The sequence below is a fragment of the Dermacentor silvarum genome, chromosome 3 (assembly GCF_013339745.2).
Source record: "Dermacentor silvarum isolate Dsil-2018 chromosome 3, BIME_Dsil_1.4, whole genome shotgun sequence".
Classification (NCBI taxonomy): domain Eukaryota; kingdom Metazoa; phylum Arthropoda; class Arachnida; order Ixodida; family Ixodidae; genus Dermacentor; species Dermacentor silvarum.
In genome coordinates, this window is record NC_051156.1 from 181919224 (window position 1) to 181943244 (window position 24021).

The 24021-nt window shown below is 43.8% G+C and overlaps 1 protein-coding gene across 10 annotated transcripts in view; it reads right to left on the bottom strand.

Annotated features, from left to right (window-relative positions):
* Positions 1 to 133: 133 nt before the first annotated feature.
* Positions 134 to 24021, bottom strand: part of LOC119445070 (protein phosphatase 1 regulatory subunit 7-like) — a 36463-nt gene continuing 12575 nt past the window's right edge. For all 10 annotated transcript variants that reach the window (XM_049663974.1, XM_049663968.1, XM_049663975.1 and 7 more), the window contains 9 exons: positions 22848 to 22865; positions 22658 to 22725; positions 18495 to 18560; positions 16681 to 16811; positions 14738 to 14900; positions 5745 to 5861; positions 4069 to 4173; positions 3114 to 3200; positions 134 to 1315 (listed from right to left, as the gene is read on the bottom strand). In XM_049663974.1, coding sequence (XP_049519931.1) covers positions 1139 to 1315; positions 3114 to 3200; positions 4069 to 4173; positions 5745 to 5861; positions 14738 to 14900; positions 16681 to 16811; positions 18495 to 18560; positions 22658 to 22725; positions 22848 to 22865 — 932 coding nt within the window. In that variant the 3' untranslated portion in view covers positions 134 to 1138. The remainder of the gene's footprint in view (positions 1316 to 3113; positions 3201 to 4068; positions 4174 to 5744; positions 5862 to 14737; positions 14901 to 16680; positions 16812 to 18494; positions 18561 to 22657; positions 22726 to 22847; positions 22866 to 24021) is intronic.

A 24021-nucleotide genomic window follows, 5' to 3' on the forward strand; every position in this document is an offset into this window, starting at 1 on the left:
TCGTTTCCTCCCCACTCTCCACATGCACTGCTAACTGCTACTGCTCCACATACAGAATATACTTTGGAAGAAAACAAGTATATTACTACAAGAACTCATTCATAAAAATGAGCACTAAGAGAAAGTGAATCCAAAAAAACATTCCTTTATTCTTGCACAGAGCAGCAGCTCAATTTACATTAAAGAGACGTAGAGGAGGGATGGCGATTTGTGCGCTGCAATGTCAAAATTTGGCAGACATATATACATGTCAAACTTATTCATACTGCCCACTCTCTCCAGAATAAATTTTTCAAACAGCTCTTTGTAAGCAAAATACACTGTGACACAGCAAACTGGTGTGCCATGAGATGCAGAAGTGTTCGTTAGTAATGTGAATCACCCAGCACAAAAAGAAAGAGAAGAAACTTTAAAATCCTAATGAAGAGCTTCATTATACAAAGGATGTCACTTTAGTGCGCAAATAAAGCATACTGACTTAATTCTATGCTAGATGCTGTCTTCATAAGCATATTGTGAATAGGTTAAGTTTATTAAAAACACCTGGTTCTTGAGAGTGCTTTCCTTTGGCAAATTGCAAGCAAAGGTATAATACACTAAAAGACGAGCAAATACGTCACAAGTTTGCTTGCAGCTACCTCTTCTTACAAAAATAAAGCCAGGCAAAGTGGGCAGGCAGTAACCGGATAGTTAACTATATGATGCTGCCAGTTTACCTTGTTCACATCTTTACTAACACTTCTGATGGCCTGCCATCGAATTTCATAGGCATCAATTAACACAGCACAACCTACAAGCAGAGTGCTTGCACTAAATAAGTACAAAAACGAATACCATATGTTAACCAGCTTTTCACAGGACATATGGGAGAAGTGAACACTTGTAAGCAGCATTTATTTAGCACACAAACGAAACAACAAAGAGGTCTCTGCTCTCCTCTGTCCTATCTTGATGCCCTTTTCGCAACTCAGCTTCGCAGCTCCTAAGCTTAGCCTCCAAGCTTATTACCTGATGACCGCTGCTGGTATGGCGCAGCCCACAAAACCAGGTTTTGAACCACTAGCCTCCTGTGGACAATGAAACCCTGTGTCACTGTGATGCGTGGAAGCAAAGTTGTGCAGTCCAGTAAATTGGTGGATTACTTCCGGCACATAGTGGCGTCGATTTGTGTCACAGTGGGCGATATCATCATGATCTTGCGCCTGTACATGGGGTCCTTCTCAATGGGGTTGCTGTGCAAGTAGACTGTGGCCAGCTTGGGGAAGTTCCTGAGCACCTCCACGTCTTCGAAGCTTTCTATCTCATTGTCATTGAACTGTAAAGGAGAAAAAAAAAAATAAGAAAGACAGCAGTCATATGACAAAACTTAACAGTTGTGATGGCATGCCACTTTTGCACCTTCGATAATTTCCCAATCTTCAGAATTTGTGCAGTAAAGAAACAGAAAGAAATATAAAAGAGCTCATAAACCATGTCTTTGCGTAATTATTTCTTATAATGCCATCAGACATGCAGGAAAGTTGCTTGTCACCAAAAATTGTGCAGCTGTTTTGTGATACGACAAGGTTAACGTTCCACAGCTATGCCTTAATTACAAGGAACACTGTGATGAAGAGCGTCTGATGATCACCATTAGACTCTCCAATGTGCACAAAAATTTGAATACATGGGCATTCCCAATCAATGGCCCCAAACAAAATGTGGCCATTCGAACTAGAAATTAATCCAGCTCCTTGTTATCAGAATTCTTATCACAACATTATAATTAAGAAGCATAATAATCCCTCTACATGAAAGTTCTCCAGAGCATTCTTAGATTTAAAAAATTCTTAGTGAGGCCTTTGGAGACCACTAAGTGGACGAGAGAACTTGCGGGTAAGCAAGCTTAGGGAAGCATCATAAGGAAGAAAGCATAATTGAATGATTTGGTATGAAGTGCATGTAGCTTGGTCTCGCGTACATGCTTGCAGAGAAATTAATATATAGTCAAATCCGGATATATCGAACCAACATATAACGATTATTGTGTATCACGAGGAGCGGTAAAATCCCGTTAAAAATGTTTGTGTAAAATTTTTATTTTAAATATTGAATTACCTATATATCGAACTTGTTTATGTTCCCCTTCAGATTCAATATAGTATCCGGGCTCGACTGTATTAGGCAGCTATGCGCATACCATTTTAGAGGTTTAAAAATCTGTAAAAGAATTCACTGGCTCTTGCACGTAAACCAAGTGAAATACTAGCAAGAAACAAGATCTGAGATTCAGCATGTGGAAACACTATGGAAACACAACATGCAGAAGACATATTACAGCAGTGAAGATCTTTAGAACCGGCTGTTTGCCTTGCTCACCCACAGTGATGGCGCAGTAGCTATGGAGTACTGCAGCTGAGTAAGATGTCACAGGTTCGACCCCTAGCCACGGCATAAATGCATAAATGCTTCTGTGCTTAGCCTTAGTTGCATGTTATAGAAACCCAAGCGGCCAAATTAATCCAGACTCTCCATTACTATGCCTCTCATAGCCTCAGTGTTGCCTTGCAACGTAAAAACTGTACATAAATCCATCTATATCAGCCCATTAGAAGAGAAAACTACAGATACTGTCAAGAAGTTTATTAGTGAAAGTGCACCAATGAACGGAGCTCCGCTAACGCGTTGAGCTTGCCTCGAGCTTGAGCATCTACTGTGCACAAACCATTGGCCATGACACTGGAATGGCACTCAACTTCCTTACAATAGTGACGTAAATGGGCCTAAAATAATGAAATGATACAGGTACAAAAGTATCCCGAGTGAAACCGCCTATTATTCTGATGCCCGGGTATTCACGGCTAACCTGAGCCTGAGATTTCGTCAAGGCAGGACCAGAACCAAATCGCTCTTGGCAAAACAATGAATGCAATAACAAATGAATTCTTTCAATACAATGCCTTGGCACTTATCTTATTGGCTGCCAAGGACACACAGGTCAGTAAATCAGGATCTATCTATTGAGAGCCATGAATACAACTCAGTGAAAAGTAGACCGTACGTAATGCTAACTCCCACCATGTCAATACCGAAGGAGCTCAACAGAGACATCAAGAAAGGTCCCAGTTCCATACCCAGAATTCTTCAATGTTGACAAGGTGTTTAATGTTGGTCAGGTGCTTGATCCTGTTGGCTGCAAGGTCTAGCGTTTCCAGTTTTACCTGCATACATGAGAGGAAATCTGATGTTAGCAAAGAAGAAATGCAATCTGCAGTAATTAGTACCTACTCAATGTACCACTGACCACTTCTGGTTCCTCTAACATTTTCGATTGCAAAGTACAACATCCATAAAAAAAAAAAAAAAAAAACATTACAATTTGTACTACAAGTGAAGAGCGCCTTATTTAAACAAGTCGGAGTTCACCATGCTGTTTAACATGTAACTATTTCAGAGGTTAATAATTATGGTTTGTCAATTATGTTATTAATTACATCTAAGTCAATACAAAAGGCAGGTCAAATGCAAAAGTACATTTTTTAAGTCCCTGAAGTTGAATAAGATAAACTGTTGAACCTAATATACATGAAGATAAAAGGAAGGAGCTGATGATGGCATTGAGTGCTAAATACGTCACATCTCACGTACGTGCTAAATAGAATGCTCTAGATACATCTTTCTATTTTCTTATGCCAGAGGTACCGACAAAACTTTGTAGAGGGCATACCAATTTCATAGGCAATTTCTTATGTCCATATCGAATGCTGAAGAAAATGTGAAACCCGCAAATGTATCTGAAAAAAACCTGATTTTACCTCAGTGTACCATGCCTGATTATAAAGTACAGTGCTTGTGTACTTATAGCAAAGTGCGCTAAATGTAAGGGCAATGTTACTTGCTTCTTTCTCTAAGCTACAAGACCATAACTATGGAATGAATTAAGTGAATTAATGAAATCTTCCCACATTTACATTGCACCGCAACACGTGAATCAAGATGAGAATATAACTCAGTGAGCGTTCTTTGGGTTCGTAGTCTGTTCAAGAGCCAACAAGACCATTTGCATGAAAAAAGAGAGATACTACTCACATTGTTTTCAAGGTTTTCGATGCGCTCGACACCATTGTGAGACATGTACAAGTGGCAGAGGTTCTTGTTCTCATGCAGCCCTTCAAGCTTCACTATTCGGTTACTCTAGGAGGAAAAGATCAACAATGTTTTACTGGACCAGCCCTGAAAGAAATTTGTGTCATGCAACACGATAAGTTGAGAGCACACTACAGTCGAACTTCGATATAACAAACACAGATATATAATGAATTATCTGAGGCAAGAAATTAAAGCTTGAAATTTTCTTGCCGATACCAGCATGTAATGAATACATGCTTATTACGAATATCGAATGTAACCAAGGTAATTTTCGTGCCGGGTGCGATCTTGTTATATAGTGAGGTTCGACTGTTTTACAAAGGAGATAAAACCAGTTAGCTGAATTATAGTACTGAATATGCTCTCACGGAATGGGATAAAGACGTATCTAAGGCAAGCGAATAAAGCATTGCCAGTTGTGTGGCATGGGGTGCCTTCAAACACCTGATTTCGAGTTTGCACATGTTGACAGCCACTGTGAAGCTAGGATCTTGGGAACTGCCACTGCAGTGTCAACATGACGGGCATTCTAAATTGCATTGGACCTATCCCTTAAGTCACATGTCGCAAATCCCATAAGTCACATGTGTGAACACACATCACTGAGTCATCCTGCGACTGTTCTCCTGGAGACTGTATTTCAGGCATTTGTGGCCCCTCCGAATTCTGAAATGCTGGAGGAGGAGAAGAATGTTGTTGCCTGCAGGCAGATCTAGCCTTCCAAGACATGCCGCCAGCCCTGCCTGAGCACCTCCTTTCCGAAACATTTAAGAAATAGAAAAGCTACAGGTAGTTACGTCTTTCAGTTTGCCATCATTTACAAGTGCAGCGTGGGATGGGTGAACAAGACGACGCATAGAGCATGGCGGAACATGACAGCCCACAGCTTATGAACCATCCAGCTCACGATATACAGGTCCAAGCTTAACACTAAGTGTAACTCGTAAGAGCAATGGGCTGTTGGCAAAGAGCTGTGCACAATGTTGCCATCTTATGCAAGCAGAATGTAGAACAAGTCAGTCACCATGACCACGTCTGATTGCAGACAGCTTGCAGTGTTGTGTCCCTGCTACATTTTGCGCAGTGGATAATGCAAGAATGTCTATATAATGTGCAATAAAAACCTGTCTTCGAGCTTATGGAACATGTGTTTCACGCACAGTCCACTAACTAACCAGTCAGTGGACATAACATCAGTGTGCTGTTTACACACCTCTGCCCTGTGTTGTTAGAGCCGATATCTTGAAGATGACAACATAATGGAAGTATCTGGTGCGTTGTCAACTATTAAATGACAATTTGCCTTAATACCTTTTTGTATAATACACACAAATTTGACAAATCTTCATGTATCATCGAAACAAATTTGACTAAATTTCATGCACGATTAATTCACCCTACTAAAGAAGTTACGTCTCTACCCTGTGCATTGCTCATCACTGTGGTAAGTTGCAGGCTTTATCTGAATATGGATCTTCTGTGTGGTGCTACCACATACCGCTCATCTGGCAGAGTGTCGAGCAGCACTTGAATTCCTTTGTTTAACAGCAGCACCATGCTGCTTCCAACTAGTGTGGTCATACACAAACGCTAAGCTTCATCAAGAAAAAGCTCACTTGAATACTGAGAAGTTCCAGCTGCTTAAGAGGTTCAAGGTTTTGAAGCTTGGAGATCCTGTTCTTCCCCAAGAAAAGGCTTTTCACTTTTACCAGCCGGTCCAAGTTCTCAATGACCTGTAATTGGCAATGAGCCATGACCACAGTGAAACCTTCCTCCTTAATATCCCCTTCAGTCACGAATTATGATAGACTTTCGATAAATGTATGAAATTTACAAATATTTATGCCAAGGTACTGCATGCTCCATTGAAAGCAAATCTAGGTAGTGGAAGGACTCCTTGTGCATATTATGATGACTCATTATAATTATAGAGTTATCGAATATTTGCTTAGTGATCAGTCAGTCATACTACGTTTCTTCATAAAATAAAATTAGTAAACCGCTCTAATTACATACACAATTTAATTATTTGCTGCAAGCATTACTAGAAAGGAAAAAAAGTTATTTCACAGCTGCTACCAAACCGCTTCACGTCGAACAGCCCGTCAAACACGGTAGTGCCTTCACCAAAGCGGTCGTCTATAGTGACACACTTCACTCAGAAATAAAATGGAGGTGCATTAGGTAAACGGAATTTTCAAGTTACTATAAGCTTAATGTTCGCGATCTATTCCTTGACACCACTGCAGAGAAATTGCGAAAATAAGTCGCGTATTTGTGTACGCCGTGACTGAAGGGGATATGGCAGCTAAGAACTGCACATAGCAACAGAACTACAGCCACGCAAACAAAACACTGCAAAAATGAAAGAATAAAGGATATCAAAATTACCTGCTGTTAGAAATTAATTTAAAAAGTCGAAGTTTCGCCAAAAGGCAAAACATTGATTGTGATAGCAAATTAACAGAGAGCCATACAAAGTAAGGATGTACTTTTATCGGCCGTATCAACTTGCAAACATTCGCTTGCTAACTAAATTAACAAGCGTGGCATGAGCGTACACAGCAAACATGAATGCATCTCACTTGATGACCGCGGACACTCTCTGTCAAAACGCTGGCGTGAGGAAATGTGGCAGCAACAGCGAGCGAAGTGACCTTCGTGCGGTCTATCGCTTCAATGCAAACTGAGTGCTAAGAATACACAGCACGCATAAAGCTACGAGCCACCGCTGCACGTTGACTGTGCCCCCAACGCAGGTCGTTCTCAAGATACAGCCGCGCACAGACGCCACACACGCAGTTGCAGACGGAGTAGGACGCCCGCCCCCCCTTCCTCCCTCTCCTCCGCTCGGTGCCTTGCAATGTTGGGTGCCTCACACGCGATGAAAGACTGCGCACTTGCGGCAAACTTTCCTCCCTTTCGCGTGAGCGAGATTGAGCCGTGATCGCCGGCTCACCCTCGCATGCTTTCACTCGCACATACAGCAAACGGCGACGATGTTATCGGCCTTTGACCTTATAGGAACCTCACGGCTATGACGACGGCAGAAATTTGCCTGGAATGCCCATATAACTGCTATCGCGATAAAAATAAAAGAAAGAACGAAATCATACTACTGGCATCAACTACACTGCTCAATGGATTGCACTTGCAATTAGCACTTGCCACTATAGCAGGAACATGTAATCTCTACTTATGTGACAAATACAGTAAAACCTCGATAATTCGAAGGTCGCCGGACCGCGAAAATTCTTCGAATTAAGCGGATTTTCGAATTAACCGAAATGAATAATAAAAAAAAGAAAACAAGAAAGAACTTGCCGCAAAAAGAAATCACCTTTATTTTCCATGTACGAGAAAAATTACTCAAAGTAATCACCAATGCGGGATTACTTGGCGCGCTGGTTCGCCGCCCCTAGTGCCATGCTCTCCAGCTGGCTCAAAAAACGTAGCATACAAATATCACCCGCACTGCACTCAACTAAGTAGCGGACGATGTTCACGGAATCGATTACTGGGCTTCTTCGATTTTCCACTTCTGGCTACCCGCGGGCTGCCAGAGCCAGCCAGCGCGCCTTCGTTTTTTCTCGGGTTGCTCCGCCGACCGCGTGACGCACTTCCGCCGCGCGTTCGTTTTACTCGGGCTGGACGGTTCTGGCTACCCGCGGGCTGCCAGAACCTGCCAGGACGATTTTGTTCTGGCTGCTCTCTGGAAGTTCTCTGGCTAGCAGACGACAAAAAGAGGCGATGAGCGCTCGCCGCCATCTTTGTGGGGACTCGACGGATTGCAGCGCAGGCGCTTGACGACTTTCACCTCGCTCCTGGCTTGCGTCGAGCGCGCGCCGCCCCGGTTGTTGTGGTTTCGGACTTCGTCTCCCGTACTCGTCGGTGCGGTGCGTGGATCGCTGATTGCGTTGCTTCTAGCGTTATCTTACTAGGGAACTAACGCACCGTTCCGCCTTGCGAGGCGGTGCCATACGAGCGGCGGCGAACCATTTGAAACTTTCTTTTGTGTGTGTATGTGTGTGTGTGTGTGTGTGTGTGTATGCCGTGAATTCTTCTTCCCCGCCGTAAACAGCGCGCGCGGCGCTGTCGATTATGCTTGCATCGTATTTTCATCGTGTTCCGCGCAAGTTGTTCGCGAAGTTGTAGACGCTCAATTCCCACACATCGCGGTGCCTTTTCGGTTCATCTTTCTCTAGTGGTATCCCTTTTCACATCGCTCGCGTATATGCGGCGATATAATTTTTCTGCAGATATATAGCGAAGGCGTCGCAGCTAGCCCACGTTCGCTCCGTCTATCCGTCGTATGCTTGGGTGGCAGCTCGAAACTGCCGTTGATGTTAAAGGAATGCACTGAGATGAGTAGTGGCCACGCGTATATTAGGTTAATTATTGCTCTCATTATAAAGCTTTTCGATGGTCACAGGTGGCGTGCATTTTCATGCGCCAGCCGCAGCTCCAGCTCCTTCAGCACAGGAGCTGAATTGAAAGGAGCACTATCAACCGAAACAAACTTTCTGAAATCGAATTCAAGCATGTCGATCGGCACAAAATTTTACGCGTAATGACGTACCCGCTTTTTCGTGCCTTGTCAAATGACTTCAAATGTCGCCGGTGGCCGACCTCCTCGAGGCATCCCCGAGCGATCGCTTTTTTGCAATTATTTACGTGCGATTTTGCGTCTTGGCATCGGACTCGTCGAAGGCCGTTTGTCACGCTGTGCAAATTGAGATGCCCAGTCGCGCGAAATCTCGCAAAAGTGATGGTTTTCCCGAACACAGCTGTATATTTTCACGGTGGCAACGCAGAAACGGGCCGACTACGCCGCGCGCGCGCCGCCGACGCCGGTCGCTGCCATGTTGGTAGCTTGTTTACATTTATCCCGCGGCCAGCGCTGTCCCGGCGTTCGATTTTGCAAACTTCGGGTAGCTCCGGGTTGTCTTGGGATTCCAGCTCACGTGACTTCCTATCATAACCGGAACTAGGTGGCTGCCGTCTGGCTGCCAGCGGGCTGCCAGAACGCCGAAAATCGAAGAAGCCCACTGCCGCGAAAGCGGGCGTGGTGGTGCTTGACTCCAAAAATTTAGATTTGCTGGATATTTCGGACTTCAAAAATGCACCATCAGGGTAGGGTTCCCATCGAGTTCATGCATTTTTGCACCCAATTTTTCGGACGAATTGAGACCCCAAAGTTCGATTTTGCGGACTAAATTGCTCTTTCCGAGCCGCGCTACCCAATCTTGGAGGCCGCCATGTTGGATTTTGAACTGGCTTAGTTAGATTCCAGTGGCTCGCTGTATAGCCTCCAAGATCGGAATGCGCGATATCAATAGAGAGCTTGCGCAATCCTCCAGTCTCGGAGGCCATGCCCGCTCTTCCTTGGCTGACAAAACGCTCCAGAGTACTGCACTTTTTCTTTTTTCTTAGTATATGCGCTCAGCACTATCGTTGTAACCATTTATTGTGGGATGTTTTTTTATTGCGACAGCAATTATATGGACACTTCAAGCGGATTTTTGCCGTCAGCGTCGCCGCCCTGAGGATCCATACAAAGTCCAAGAGCGATAAAATCATCGCCGCGCGCCCGCCGTATGTGCGAGTGACAGCGCGCGGGGGATGCGCGCTTTCATGAGCGAGCGCACGGCGGAGCGTAAACGCGACTTGCTCCCTCGTGCGAAAGGCCGTGGGGGTATGGGAGGGAGGGAGGGAGGGGGGGGGGCAACTTTTACTCTTCTAACAACTGCGTACTTAGTGCCGGAGCGGTTTCTCGCACGCACCATATCTTGAAAGCGATCTCCAGACGGCTCTAACCTTTTGTATGCGCTGTGCTCTCGCCGCTCAGTTTCCGTTGAAGCGATAGACCGCACGAACCTTCGCTCGCTGCGGCGGTCGCGCTTGCTTGTGCGCGCTGACACCACGCGTGTTAATTCAGTGAGTTTTTTTCTCTCAAGTTTCGGTTGCTATTTTGAACGTGGCGTGTACACTGAGCAGGTGTCTCGGAGACCCATGTCTCAGTGATCGGCGCTACCTCCTGTACCTTCACGAGAGCTAAGCGGTGCGAAGCTTGTTTCTTGGATCTCCATGGCGAACTCCGTTGGCGGAGATCGCCATCGCGGTGACGTTCGTGTCGACTGTACACAGAGACGACGTCATTGCTGCGCAAATCCAAGCAAGTCGATCCCCTCCAAGCGTAGTATGAGGCAGGGCATTATTAGAGATTTTTTTTAAGCCGCACTAATAACTTTTTTTTTCGGCCGAATGAGTTTTCTGGACTATTTTTCAGTCCCCACGAGCTCGGAAAATCGGTTGGCGACTGTACGGAGCGCCCTAACCTAACCGCCACACGTTGCTACTAGCCGGAAACTTCGAATTATCCGAATAGAGCCGCGCGGGCCATTCAAATTATCCGGTAGAATTTGCATTGAGAATGACGGGACCACTCAAATTCTTCGAATTAACCGAGTTCGAATTATCGAGGTTTTACTGTAGCTATGTAATTTTCTGCACTTGCATTTTCTTATTTATTTAGAAAGACCTCACAGGCAAACGAAGAGGCATAGGGTGAGGGGGGCATATGTTACAATACAATCGGTTAAAAGATATCGATGCTACAAGGAATCAAACATTGGCACAAAACAAAGAAATTTGCATATAACAAAAACCACATGGATTTTCAAAAAAAGAAATGAACAGATAAGCATTGCATAAAAACAGCAAGAAGTGAAAAAAGTTACATTACATGTTACATAGTTACAAAGGACTTTATACATTGCGTAATATTGAAAAAGCGAAAAAGAAAGAAAAAGTAAACAAGAAATAAAAATAACACAGGCACAACGCATGACAAGGCATTGAAAGCATAACTGGTTTGATAAGTAACCATGTACTAACTGCGATCAGTGTGAAGAAAATGTTTTGTCAAATTACAGCAAAAAGCGTCATGATTTGTGAGCGACGCAATGCTATCAGGAAGGCTGTTCCAAAGATGGATAGCGCGAGGCAGTGGTGAAAAGTTAAATGCTTGCGTCATGCCACATACGCGGGCACGGCTGAAATTATTATGCAATCTGCGTGATGTGAAGACGTGGTGTTTCAAGCATGGTAGGGATATTCCGTGAGAGTGAATGAATTTATGGAATAATGACAGCAATGCGATATCACGGCGAGTACTCAATGGCTGCAACGATATTTAGGCTTTGATCTGCGTTATGCTAGACTGGGAACTGCAATTATAAGTAACGAAACAACCTGCCCTATTCTGAATTATTTCCAATGCGTCAATTAGGTGTTTCTGATGTGGTGACCAAATGGGAGACGCGTACTCAAGCTCGGGTCGCACGAATGTTAAATAAGCCAGTTTACGCAAGGCAGATGGAACACTGCGCAAGTTCCGGCGCAAGAACCCGAATGATTTGGATGCATTGGCGGAGACAAACGTAACGTGCTCAGACCATGTTAGGTTAGGCGTAAGGTGCACGCCAGGATACTTATATTGTGCAGTTGGGGATATAATACTATTGTTAATGCGGTAGATAAACTGCAAATTAACAGGTTTACGGGTGAAAGACATTGTTTTACACTTTGACACATTTAGTGTCACGAGCCATGTATTACACCACTAGTTCACGATATCTAGATCTCATTGGAGCGCTATATGATCATCACTGTTGGTTATTTTGACGGTAGATTACCGTATTTACACGATTGTAGGTCGACCCATTTTTTCAAATTTGGCAATCCAATGTTGGGGGGTCGACTTAGAATCGAAACCAAACCGTGTACCGCTAGTAACGGCAAGAGAAATGAGAAATCAGGGGCGCTACGGCGTGGTTACAACTTTGCACCTACGTTTTTATGGTTACGGTAGAAGCGTTGCGTAATAATTTATTGTATTGCATACATTTTGATTGCGCGCACCACGAGCGCACGGCTCTTGTGGGAGCATCGATCATGGAAGAGCCGCCGTTTAGAGGGTATTGGTAGATGGCGGAAGAGCCGCCGTTTGGGGGGTATTGGTAGTTGGCGGAAGAGCCGTCGATTGGGGGGTATTAGTAGTTGGCGGCAGAGCTTTTCTTTGAGATACGATTGTTTTCGACGGCCGTGCGCGTCTGTCACTTCTGCTGTTGTGCTGAATCGTCGCACCTGTCATGAGTGCCAAGAACTTTCAGCGCTCGTTCTCAGCAGCGTTCAAACGGGCTGCTATCCTCCATTTTGAGGAAACTAACAACTGCGCAGCGGGACGCAAGTCTGGAGTCAGTGAACGTGTGGTGTGGCAGTGGCGGTTTCAGCGCGAGAAAATTTGGCCTCTTTGGCTACTGTGTGCGGGTGGGTCCTCTCTGCGTGGGGGGCTGTACCGCGCGATGTCGTGGGGCGGTCGTTCGCGAAGTGTGGACTCACTTTTGATGACGACGTGCTGTGGGACCGCAGCATCTATGACGGCAGCAGTACCAGTGAGGTCAACTCTAGTGACGATGAGTAGTCTTAGCAACCCCATGAATAGATTTCCCTTGTGTGAAATGCACTCGCGTGGTTTTTCTCCCCCCCCCCCCCCCCCCCACACACACACACACAATTTTATTTTTTGAGACATGCAATTTTGGGGGGGTCGACCTACATTCGAGTCGATTTACAATTGTGTAAATACGGTATGCAATCATCGGCGAATATTTGTATTCAAGACGATATGTGGTTAGGCAGATCATTTATATAGATTAAAAACAACAGAGGCCCAAGGACGCTTCCTTGCGGCACACCAGAATTAACGCGACATTTGGGGGAATCGAAGTCATTAACAGATGTAAATTGCTCAACAAGTTGCGTAGCCATGACGTTGTACAGGAGTCCCAATTTAACGCAGAAAGTTTAGATATGAGACGGCAATGTGAAACACGATCAAAAGCCTTGGAAAAGTCGAGGGATAAGCAGTTGGTCTGTAAGTAGTGATTCATGTTAAGGTGGATATCGGTTGTAAATTCGAGTAACCGTGTCTGCACGAAAAGCCTTTTCTGAAACCGTGTTGTTTAATTGTCTCAGCTGGGGTCATTGAGTCAGTGAAAATGCCCTATAAACTACATATCAATGAAATCTGCCACATTACACTGTCTGGTATGCTTTAAAAAAGGCAGACGCTAAAAAACTTAAAAGTTTAGTACAAATGAGATCATATCTTCATGAATGCCTTTAAGAAAACCAAGTTAGTGGTGTCGACAAACTTTACTCTCATCCAAGCAAGTAGTATTTTCAATGTTTTACTATATGTGAACATAGCCAGCTGGACACTCTTTTTACTGGCATATGCATTAAACAACTTATTGTAGCGAAAGCATGGTAACAGTATAATTATTTCTCATGAGCCCCCTAAATGAATCAAAGCCATGTAGGGATCGCAAATGGTGTGCTCTGAATGATGGTACTGATACTACTGAGTGTTTGTGGTCTCAAAATGGCCTCTCACTGAGCACATATCGCAGGATAAACCATCTTTGCTCCTTACATTCTACAAAGCTTAACTCGTGCCCCCCATTTAAACGTCACTGCCACACTCTCCAGCTCACTGCTTGCATGCTCCGACAAGCGTGACAAAGAGGTGTACCAGCCACAGGTTCTGTCGACAATATTGTCTCGGTTTAAAAGTGAAAACAAAGCAGCACCCTAAATATACAGAGGAAAAAAAAAATGAGTAGACGAAGTGATATAAAATGAAAAGCTCAAGTGAAGGTTCAAGGACAGTCGTAAATCTGCATACTGAGTCACTACCACACAGTGTTGGTAACTTCTTCTTGGACAATGTCGCGAGGCTGCGGCTGAAAACACTACATAGGTATTTAACAAGAACGTCACTAAGTGATGATGATGAATTATTTGAAATTGTCCTTTTTAAATGTTTTGTTCGTTTTTATTATTCCTAGACGTCTTCCTCGTTATTTTCAATGACAGCTTTAAATTCTCGCAGTGACGAGTCAAATGTTGGGATGGTAAAAACAACGTTGTGAAAGTGCTGAACGTAAGAGCAAAGATGGCTACCTCCACCAGGGCAGTGTGCACTTACGGAAATTCTCACAACTTAGCTGCGCTTATACAGTAGACTTATATGATCAGAGAAGCAATTCGAAACATTGCTTGGCTTGCAAAAATTCACTAGAAATGTAGCTAAGACACCAAATAACAAAAAAAGTTATTGTCCATATAACTAAAAACTCACTAAATTTGACAACTTTCTTGCTAAGTTACCAACACTGCTATTACTTTTCCTTTCTACCACAATTATCAGCATAAAATATTGCTGCTCTTTTCATACCCGAGACAGAAGATCTGAAAGTCTGCACACCTCATTAAGTAAATTTTTTATGCGATAAATGAATCCCAGACTATAATATGATTTTAGTAGGTGTTGAGACTATGGCACATAGTTGTTTTTTTGGCAGGAGCACTACAAATAACTATTTCCAATAGGCAGACCTTATGAACAATGAAGCGCACAATGAAACACGGACTGATTAAGACCATTATCACATCAAAAAGTAAAAATGAAGGAAAAAAGACGTGGGGGAGCAAATAGTTCAAAAGGTGGAGCTATAACGCAGCGAAATTGTGCAAAACTTGCCTTGATTCGGTTGCCACCCAGCTCAAGCAACTCAAGGTTGACAAGATGATCAAGGTTTTCAATCTTGCTAATCCTGTTGTTCACCAGGAACAGTTTCTTTAGCTTCACAAGCTTGTCAAGGTTCTCAATGTGTGTTAACCGATTGAATGAGATGTCCAGAGTTCTTGGTCACAGATGTGCAAAGAAAAAAAAAAAAAAGATCATTATGCAGCCTTTAAGTTAACTACACAGCTTTTAAACAGTTCGACTGAGGTCAGGAAAAGAAAAAGGTTGATTTGGCATTACATACCATTACATACCCCTAAGCAACCATAAGTACTGCTCTTAATGATGAACAACATTTTAAATTAGCTGTGACAAATACGTTTTACCAAACTGTCAATGGTTTAGGCACTATCCCTTATAGCCCATTATGTAAGGGGTATGTAAGGGGCACAACCCTTACAGCTCACCGATAGCTCCATGGCTGAAAATGAAATTGTCTGTCCACCTAGCAAGCATTTCAGCAAAGACGACAGATACTGCTAGGGTGGCCCCATATGGCAATGATAAGTGAAAGAGCTGTGAAAGCCAGCAGCGTGTTCATAGGGTCTGAGCTTTACACCCTTTAAAGATCATCAGAATGAAAAACAAATACGGACAGGTCATCCCAGCAACAGGGCACCATGCTGGCGCTGGGAAATATACAGTTCAACTCGATATAACAGTCGCGTCCAACAAAAAAGAAAAAGAGAGAGAGAGAGCCCTTTGTTATTTACATTTGTTATAAGTGTACATGCATACATTGGCGAAAACCCAATGCTTCAAAGCACACACTGTTAAAACTGGCCTTGAACATTTCAACGTGAATTAGTCACAGCCATCCGTTAGCTAGTGTACGTTGTTATTCTTCAGCAATGAGTAATCCCCCCCCTTCATCCCATACAATTAATCTATGGAATTCCCTTACCTGACAATATTTTCATATGTGCAGATTGTCAAAAATTTGCCGAAATACTAGCACATAATTTCAGATGACAAGCATGATACATCAGACTACAAGATGCAATTGAAGGTGCGGTGTGGCTCGAATCTTGTGTAAATTTGTGTATGTCTTTCTTCTTAAGTTAATTAATACTGTTAATGAAACAAAGAGTGTGCAGAATTTCTTTTCAGTTAGCACTGATTAATGTGTTCTCACAAGTTAAAACATTATGCTAAAACTGAATCATTATTGACAAAGTGTATTCTTGCTTTTCTGATTATTTGGTCTGTCATTATCTTTATTGTGTTTTTTATTTTTCCAAGCTACTGCAGAACGAGTCAATACTTCCCCTTATGTAATGTCCTCGGGCCCTTAAATTGGAAATAAATAAAGAAATTGCAATCGGCTTTATGCAATAGAAATGCAAGCGTGATGCGTCTGATGGGACAGTGAAATCGCTGTGCCCATACATGACACGGGAACAACATTATATTACCAACAAGCACTTTAAACTGCCGTTAATATGCACTCGTAAGATTGGTGTGATCAAACTGGATTGGCATGTTGGCTTGCCATCTGTGGCGCAGCCAGGCCAATCTGCTGGCCGAAATGTGCATGTGCATCAAGAATGTGCCATTTCAAGTTGCTCCATGCGAAGTATTCGGCATCTCCAGTATCCCAACACATATTCTGAAGAACACGCAAACAAATATTGGCCACTATGACCAATACTACACCAGATCCTACACTTCCTGTTTCATTACTGTAAAAGAATACTCATTGAAATAAATCATGACTAACAATATTTCAAAAATTTTTTTTTTTATCCAATAAGCTCTTACACCTGTGTGTCTTATATCAAGGTGTGACTGTGGTAAAATGCTCTAAAAGGCTAGTGCAAAGCAGAATGAAACTTTGTTACTTGAACTTCAAGTGAAGTCGTCATCCTTTTAGAAAAAGACCAAAATGAAGTACTCACTCAAGATTAACCAGAGCATCCAGATTCTCAATCTTTGTAATCTGGTTGTCGTAGAACTCTATCTCCTTCAATGTTATCAACATGTGCACATTTTCAATCTTCTTGAGCAGGTTGTTCCTAAATATTAAAACCTAAAAAAAAAAAAAAAAGCAAGGCAGCGCATTTCATCAAACCATCAAACTACTTTATTTCCAACGCACTAGTTGGGGTTCCTTCAGCCAAAAATTGTCATAAACAACTTGAGGGGACCTGGGGACCGTACAGCAAAATTTTGAGACTTAATATCACTGGGTATTTAAATCTTACATACTCATTTAGAAAGGAGGTGAGATTATTTTGTCATAAGTCTGCTACCACGGTAAGTTGGTATTAACTTAATGCTATCAGTCCCCACAAACAGTCATGTGCATTTTTATTTTGACAAGTTAAAGTATTTTGCCCCCCTTTCTCTGCACTGAAATTTTGCTACAAGATAGCATTTTTTTCAATATACACTTGGCATTGATGCTTGCCTGGTTCATCTGGCAACTAAAGAATACAGCATGAATAATCTGTGCAGCAGGGCAACTTATTGGGCTGGGCTCCTTTGTGTTCCATAATTTGATAATGAAGACACGTTTGGCGATTTCAGTCAAAGCAAACAGACACAGTAACACTTATTTCCCCTATCAACACATGAATTGCAATTCCATCCATTGGTAGTGAAATTCTAAAGCAGAGGATGCAGGAGCATATGCCAAATCTTGTTTCTTTTTTTAAATACATTAAAATAAAAACGAGGTCCATTTAGAGGTTTGAATTATATGATATTATTTAGGAAGCATGGTTGCCCTTTGCCACTTTACACAACTGAACTGAAAGATGGGTGGAATAAATAATCCTGAATTTAGACCAAGTCAACTGCATAACTCCTCTGACACTCATCTTGAATAAAAAAAAAAAAAACATGAAATACTAACTTTGGCACTTCATTTATATGCGAAGGGCAACAGCTGAAACGTTGTTGACTCATTGCTTGTCTGTCACTGTAGCACTGAAGGCAGACGTGATGAGCCGTGGAAGCCTCCACAGCAAATGGTGAAGCTATTCTACACCAGGCAGGAATGCACGTGCATTCCGACACCTTTGGAGCGGCTGTGCATGGTTGCCACGAGATAAATACGTGCGAGCTCGCAGAAAGGTTGCGTGGAGAGGGCACTTTTCGCTGCTCCTGCGACTTTTCACGTCGTGGCACGACGCCGCAGTCAAAACTCCCTCTCCACCGCTCAGGAGAAGCGCATTTCCTGGGATGCGTTTGTTTTTCAGCTGACGAGCTTGCAACTGGCTGCAACTCAACTAAGCCGCGGAGACTGCCACACGCCGTTCCCCCTGCAGCGCCTGGCCTTTGTGAGCGACTAACCGTCCCAGGGCCCAAACACAGATCCATGCTAGGTGAGCCGAGCCATTATCAGCTTCTTGTGTTTCCCCATTTTGCAGCTTTTGCCTCAACCGTGTGGAACGCTCTGCCACTGTGGTTTTGTTTGTGTGTTGGTGCCACTGTTGGTGTGTAAAACTAAGGTGAATAAAATACCCTAAGTTAAAGACTCGCCCTATTCCCCCTGGGCTAAACCTGCCGTGGTCATAACTCACTGCAAACCACTGGTTAGGGGTCACAGCTCTGACTGTTACGGCTGCTGTGAAAGTGCTAGCGAATGACTGTGACTTTGCGAGGTGCGATCCAGAGAAGGATCACGTACGCCCGAACTTTAGTATTACTACCCCTATAACCACTGAAGAGAAGGCATGTCGAAGACGGTACATATCACTTCACTGACCTCTACTCGTTGCAGTCCATCCAGGTTTGACAATTTCCCCAAGCGGCAATGGGTGAAATCCACATCCTGGGTCAAACAGGTAAAATGAGGTTAGCATTTCGTTAACCACTGCTGCCTTACTAAAATTATAAAGCGCCTAATGAGATAAGAGATTGAAATGTTAGGATGGCGACCATTAGCTCGCAAGGCAGCATAGAGTTTCGGCAGCCATCACAACGCACACCGATATAATTCACTCATCAATGCACTCATTAAGGCACCCTAATAACTTGCTAAGGATCTCAGAGTGGCGTCAACACAAAGGGGCACACAAGGCAAACAATGAGTCAAGCTAAAGTGATAGATCAGCGCAATTAGTGAGGTTGTGCTCAAGTAGTACACACTGATGTTCTCTTCACAGCACTCTTAATAGAAGTGCCATACCTGCCAACCTCAAGACTTTCAAATTCGTAAACTCGCGACCGGGGGGGGGGGGGGGGGGGGCGTGCACGGGAATTCTGCCGAGGAGTACGACTTCAAACACACTTGGAAGTACTGATAGTATCTAGTACTGACGAGGCTTCGAGCACGCCATCACACTTCGCAGCCTCTACGGCTACAAAACACCGGAGTGCCGGAGTCGCACTGCGCCCGATGCAGTAGCACGTCGCACAAAAAAAAGCGAGGCCCACAAAACAGGTCATACAGTAAAAGTTCGTTAATTTGGATTTCACGGGACCGAAACAAATGTCCGAATTAACCGAATGTCGAATTATCGAGGGTATCAAGAAAACAATAAACAAATGCTTACTACGTCAACACGCTCTTATTTGCAGTATGAATCAGCAAATTCTGTTTCTATTTTGCATAAACGCAATGCGGAAGCTGCAATTCTCGTCATCTCGCGACTGATTAGAGCTCGCAGCGGCGAAGGTTTCGCGACTTCCTTCACATTGCGGCCGCGGCGCGCGTCTTCATCTGAGACGGGCTTTTCACTAGCGCGCGCACATCCCGTTTATTTTTTCGCCAATGTCGCCGGGTCGCCGCCCATCGCGATGTAGACGGTGCGCCTCTTCCTCTTCACAGCCGCAATCTCTCTCTCTTCATCCTCGACAGCTTTACACTGAGTAAAAACGAAACTATTGCTTACCGCAACCGCTGTCAACGTGATCATGCACGGCGACCTTGCGGTTCTGAAGGCGCGCGGCCGACGCACGCATAGTCAAACCGAAACTACCGTTTGCTGCAACTGCGGACGAAACCGCTGTCGATATCGACGCGATCATGCATGGCGACTACCGAGTTATGAAGGCACGCGGCCGACGTGCGTACCGAGTCAAAACGAAACTACTGTTTGCCACAACCGTAGCGGACGGAATCGCAGCAGCTATCAAGACGATCATGGTTGGTAACTACGCAGTCATGAAGGCACGCGGCCAACGCGGTGCTATGTGCGGCGGTAAACGCAAGCTAGGCACGAATAGGAACAAATAGGCACGAAGCCTTCCGGCGTTGTTGTCATTCCAGTACTCCGTCGCTTCGTTTCGGTGGACGCTAACGTTGTTTTGGCGCGGTCCATTCATGTTTCGGAGGGTGGCGTGGCTTAGAGCTATGGGCGCGGACCATTCGTGTTCGGAGGGGCGGAAGGGCAACGGGACAGAGGCGCGCGAGGCTGGAGATGCGGAGAAGGATGGAAAACAACGCGCGGCGGCGTGGAATGGCTCAAATTTCTTTTCTTTCTTTTTTTTTTGTCTTTTCAAGGAGTTCGTATTCCATTCCCTGACGGCACGGACACTGAGTGAAAACTAGAGTGTACTAGTGAAAACGAAACTACTTTTTACCGCAACCGCTGCGGATGAAACCGCGGCCGCTATCAACGCGATCACGGATGGCGACTACGCAGTTTTGAAGGCACGCGGCCAATGCAGTGCTATGCGCGCCGGCAAACGCAAGAATGAAAGCTTTAAAGGCTCAAATAGGCACGAAGCGTCCTGGCGTTGCTGTCATTCCCGTACGATTTGAACTCCGTCGCTTCGTTTCGGTGGACGCTAATGCCGTTATGGTAGAGTACACTCTAGTTATAGCTCGTTTGCGTCGCACATTTGCGGCGCTCCGCGCTCGCCGAGCACCAAGAATTGTCCGAATTAACCGATGTGCGGCCAAATACGTCCGAATTAACGAGAGTTTCATTGCATTAAATAATGCAAACGCCTGTCGGGACCAAAGGACGTGTCCGAATTAACGAGCTTTTACTGTACTCGCGAAAAAAGCCTAGCGTCGCGAAAAAAGCCTAGCGAAGGTGACAGGCAAGACGACTAGCCACAGCCTCCCATACCGAAACTGTGCCTGCCGCATCGACCCAAAATCGCCGTCGTCTCTGGGGGCGCCACTTACGTACAGGTGGACCTCTATGTTGAGAGTAACGACCAGTAGCGCACCCAGGATCTCTGCCAGGGGGGGGTTGACAGTTTGCCAATACCTTCCAAACAGCACTAATTTCAATTTCTTCACGGGAAATTCTCAAAAAATGCGCTTTTTGTGGGTGTGCAGACGATTGCGCGTCTTACATCTTAGTTGCAGTACTCAAATGCGCAAGGAAAGAAAAAGGGCTTAAACAAAAGGGGGGGTTAGGTCGGCCTCAGGGGGGGGTTACAACCCCCAAATCCCCCCCGTCGGTGCGCCACTGGTAACGACAACCAGTGACTTCCAGCCGTCGTCAGGTACTCCAACAATCCGATGACGAAGGCAACGTCACAGATTGAAAAATCTCCTTACTCTGCAGACAATAAAGATTACGGCGCATACCTCCATCTCTGCGCCCCTACCCACCAGCAACGGTGTGAATTTATTAAAAATTTTAAAAACTATTTCGCGAATATAACCACTTTTCCGTAAAAATTGAGCCGACATTCGTAAAATCGTAAGACGTGTCCAAATTCGTACATTTTACGGAAAATTCGGAAGAGTTGGCAGGTATGGAAGTGCGGCATTTTCCCCGTGCGATGTTCTCACTTACTGCACTACAGCACGGCCTCCAAGACTGCCATTACAGTAGCAGTATCTGTGTGGTGTGCTTCAGGAGGCAACTTAAAGTGAGAGACATGCCATCTTCAACTGCAATTTTCTTAACATTGAAATCAACTTTAGGTGCAGAAATCACTTGGATATTTCAATGCCTTCATATGTTGTTTAGCTAGACTATTTTTGTCTTGGATGTAACTTTAATGCTCCCAAGAGTGGACGATAAAAAGTGTGGATGTTTACAACAACAGTTAGAAGCCCTTGGATTGGGCAGCAGTGAAAGAACAAAAACTGCTTCACAACTTGAAAAGACAATTAAAAAAAAAATAATCAGATAGTTTAGAATGGCAGGGTCTTCTTTCAAAACCTTACATGTATTCGTCCGACACAAAAAAAAGTAGCTTGGCAAGACAGAAAATGATGGCGAAACCTTTGCATTGTAAATTTTATGCCTAAGCCATTAACAAACGATGGAAAATGTGCCATCACAGACTTCGTAGTACATTAATTAATTTACAAAGTGCTTGTACAGGGCAGTTCTCTCAATATCTTTACCTGGCATTGCATTTCACTGTCTCAATGTGATCATTCTGCATTGATAGACAATTTACTCTCCCTGAGCACACGCTGTCAAAATCAGTGACATCTCGCAAAGTTGGTGCCAGAATCTCAAGTTAGCGTCACCAGCAGTCTTCCATTTTCACATTCGGGCTATTCAAGCGCCTGCTTGCAGGAAGATTCACGTAATTAGTATTCCATATGTGCAGTAAGTGTCTGGACCTGATTTAGGAGCTTACAATTGGTATGTTAGGTTAATGCTACAATTGGCTGGTGGAGGTTAATAGGAGGGTATGTTCAAATAAACATTACAATATCACGCATTAATTTCCACATTGAAGAGAGGTTACTGATTTATTGGAATTGATGTATCTGTCATTTCACACCATCCGAGCTTGTGGCAAAAGAGAACACATGGTGAAATCACAGTAATGACTATGCTGCAATAAATTTTCCAAATTACAACTAGCAGCAATCAGCCGTCAAGTGAATATTTGAAGCTCTTTATGGAGCGTGACATCATCGAATTGCATGTAGGAGCTTCAAGTGTGCTTCACAAGCTAAAACCACCAATCATTTCCTACAGGAACGCTATCACAACTCACCGTGGCATCGGGGTCAATATCTTCCAATGATATTTCATGTACTTCAGGTCCTTTTGACTTTTGCTGGTCTGGGGATGATTGAAATTTAAGGAAAGCCAAAATAATTAGAGATGTGAAATTACCTTCTAAAAAGTCAAAGGGTATGTTCTCGTAGAAGATTATGAAGTGTAAGGAACAGGATGCAGCTTACCTTTCTGGTCTGTGCCAGCTGAAAAAAGAAAAGAAACTAATTAAAGTGAGTTTGGGTTACTACAGCATATATAAGCTTAAATGTAATCATAAAATGAACCTTGAGCATGGCAAAAACCTGTAGTCAACCTCCTTATAATTAAAATAAAATTATATGCACATAATGGGAGTACCTTACACTCCGAGAAATTTAGAAAGAAATACTGTCTACAGCAGTATACTCTGAAATGAACAGGTTAAGCAAGTACATGTACAGATGTCATGGCATTGACTGTGCATGTGTCCAATGTAAAAAGCATGCACACTGCAAGTAAAAAAGCTGCAAGCATGCTGGCATTAAGTCATGACAAAGCATTCCATCCAACACATGCACAAAGATAAATTAATCTAGAACACAAAATGCAGCATAAAAGTATGACAGCTGCAGCAAGATAAGCTCACAGGAGGACAGCATGCCTGCCAATCAATCACTGCCAAGCAATGATATGTTAATGTAGAGGTGCTTTTATAGTATGTAGCACTATGGTGACTCATCACTTCATATGGCCATAAACTGTATTTTGGGCAGAAGACTTTTCTTGTTCCTAGTGTTATTGTCATATGAACTCTGGTTAACGCTTTGTACAGATCTTACATAATGCTCACGTAGTTAACTCTGTTTAAATACTTATCCCAAGATTCATTACTCCCATTTAAGAAGAAGATCAGCCTCAGATAAACTCGTGGGCTCAACTCTCACAGCTCGTCCACACTGAATTATTACATCTATCGAACAGCAGGAGGGAGGAAAAGAGGCTCATCCACCTTCACGAGTATGTTAGCATCTCAATCCCAGATAGATATCATGACAATATATACAGCCTATTGCATAAAATGTTAAGGCCAGCTGGCTGTTGCTAACTATGCCTGACCTTTACTGTCTTGATAGGGTGTACTGGGTGTTCACAATATGAGTTGCAACATTGAGTTGCAACATGTTGCTAACTATGCCTGACCTTTACTGTCATGATAGGGTGTACTGGGTATTCACAACATGAGTTGCAACATTGGGGCCCATTACCAAAGAGGCTCCAGGACTAAGGCAGCGGCAACACAGGAAAAATTGGTAAACTAAACGTCATTCCAATTACTCGTAGCACCTCATTTACAAGCAAACGTACCTGTCATCTCTCTTA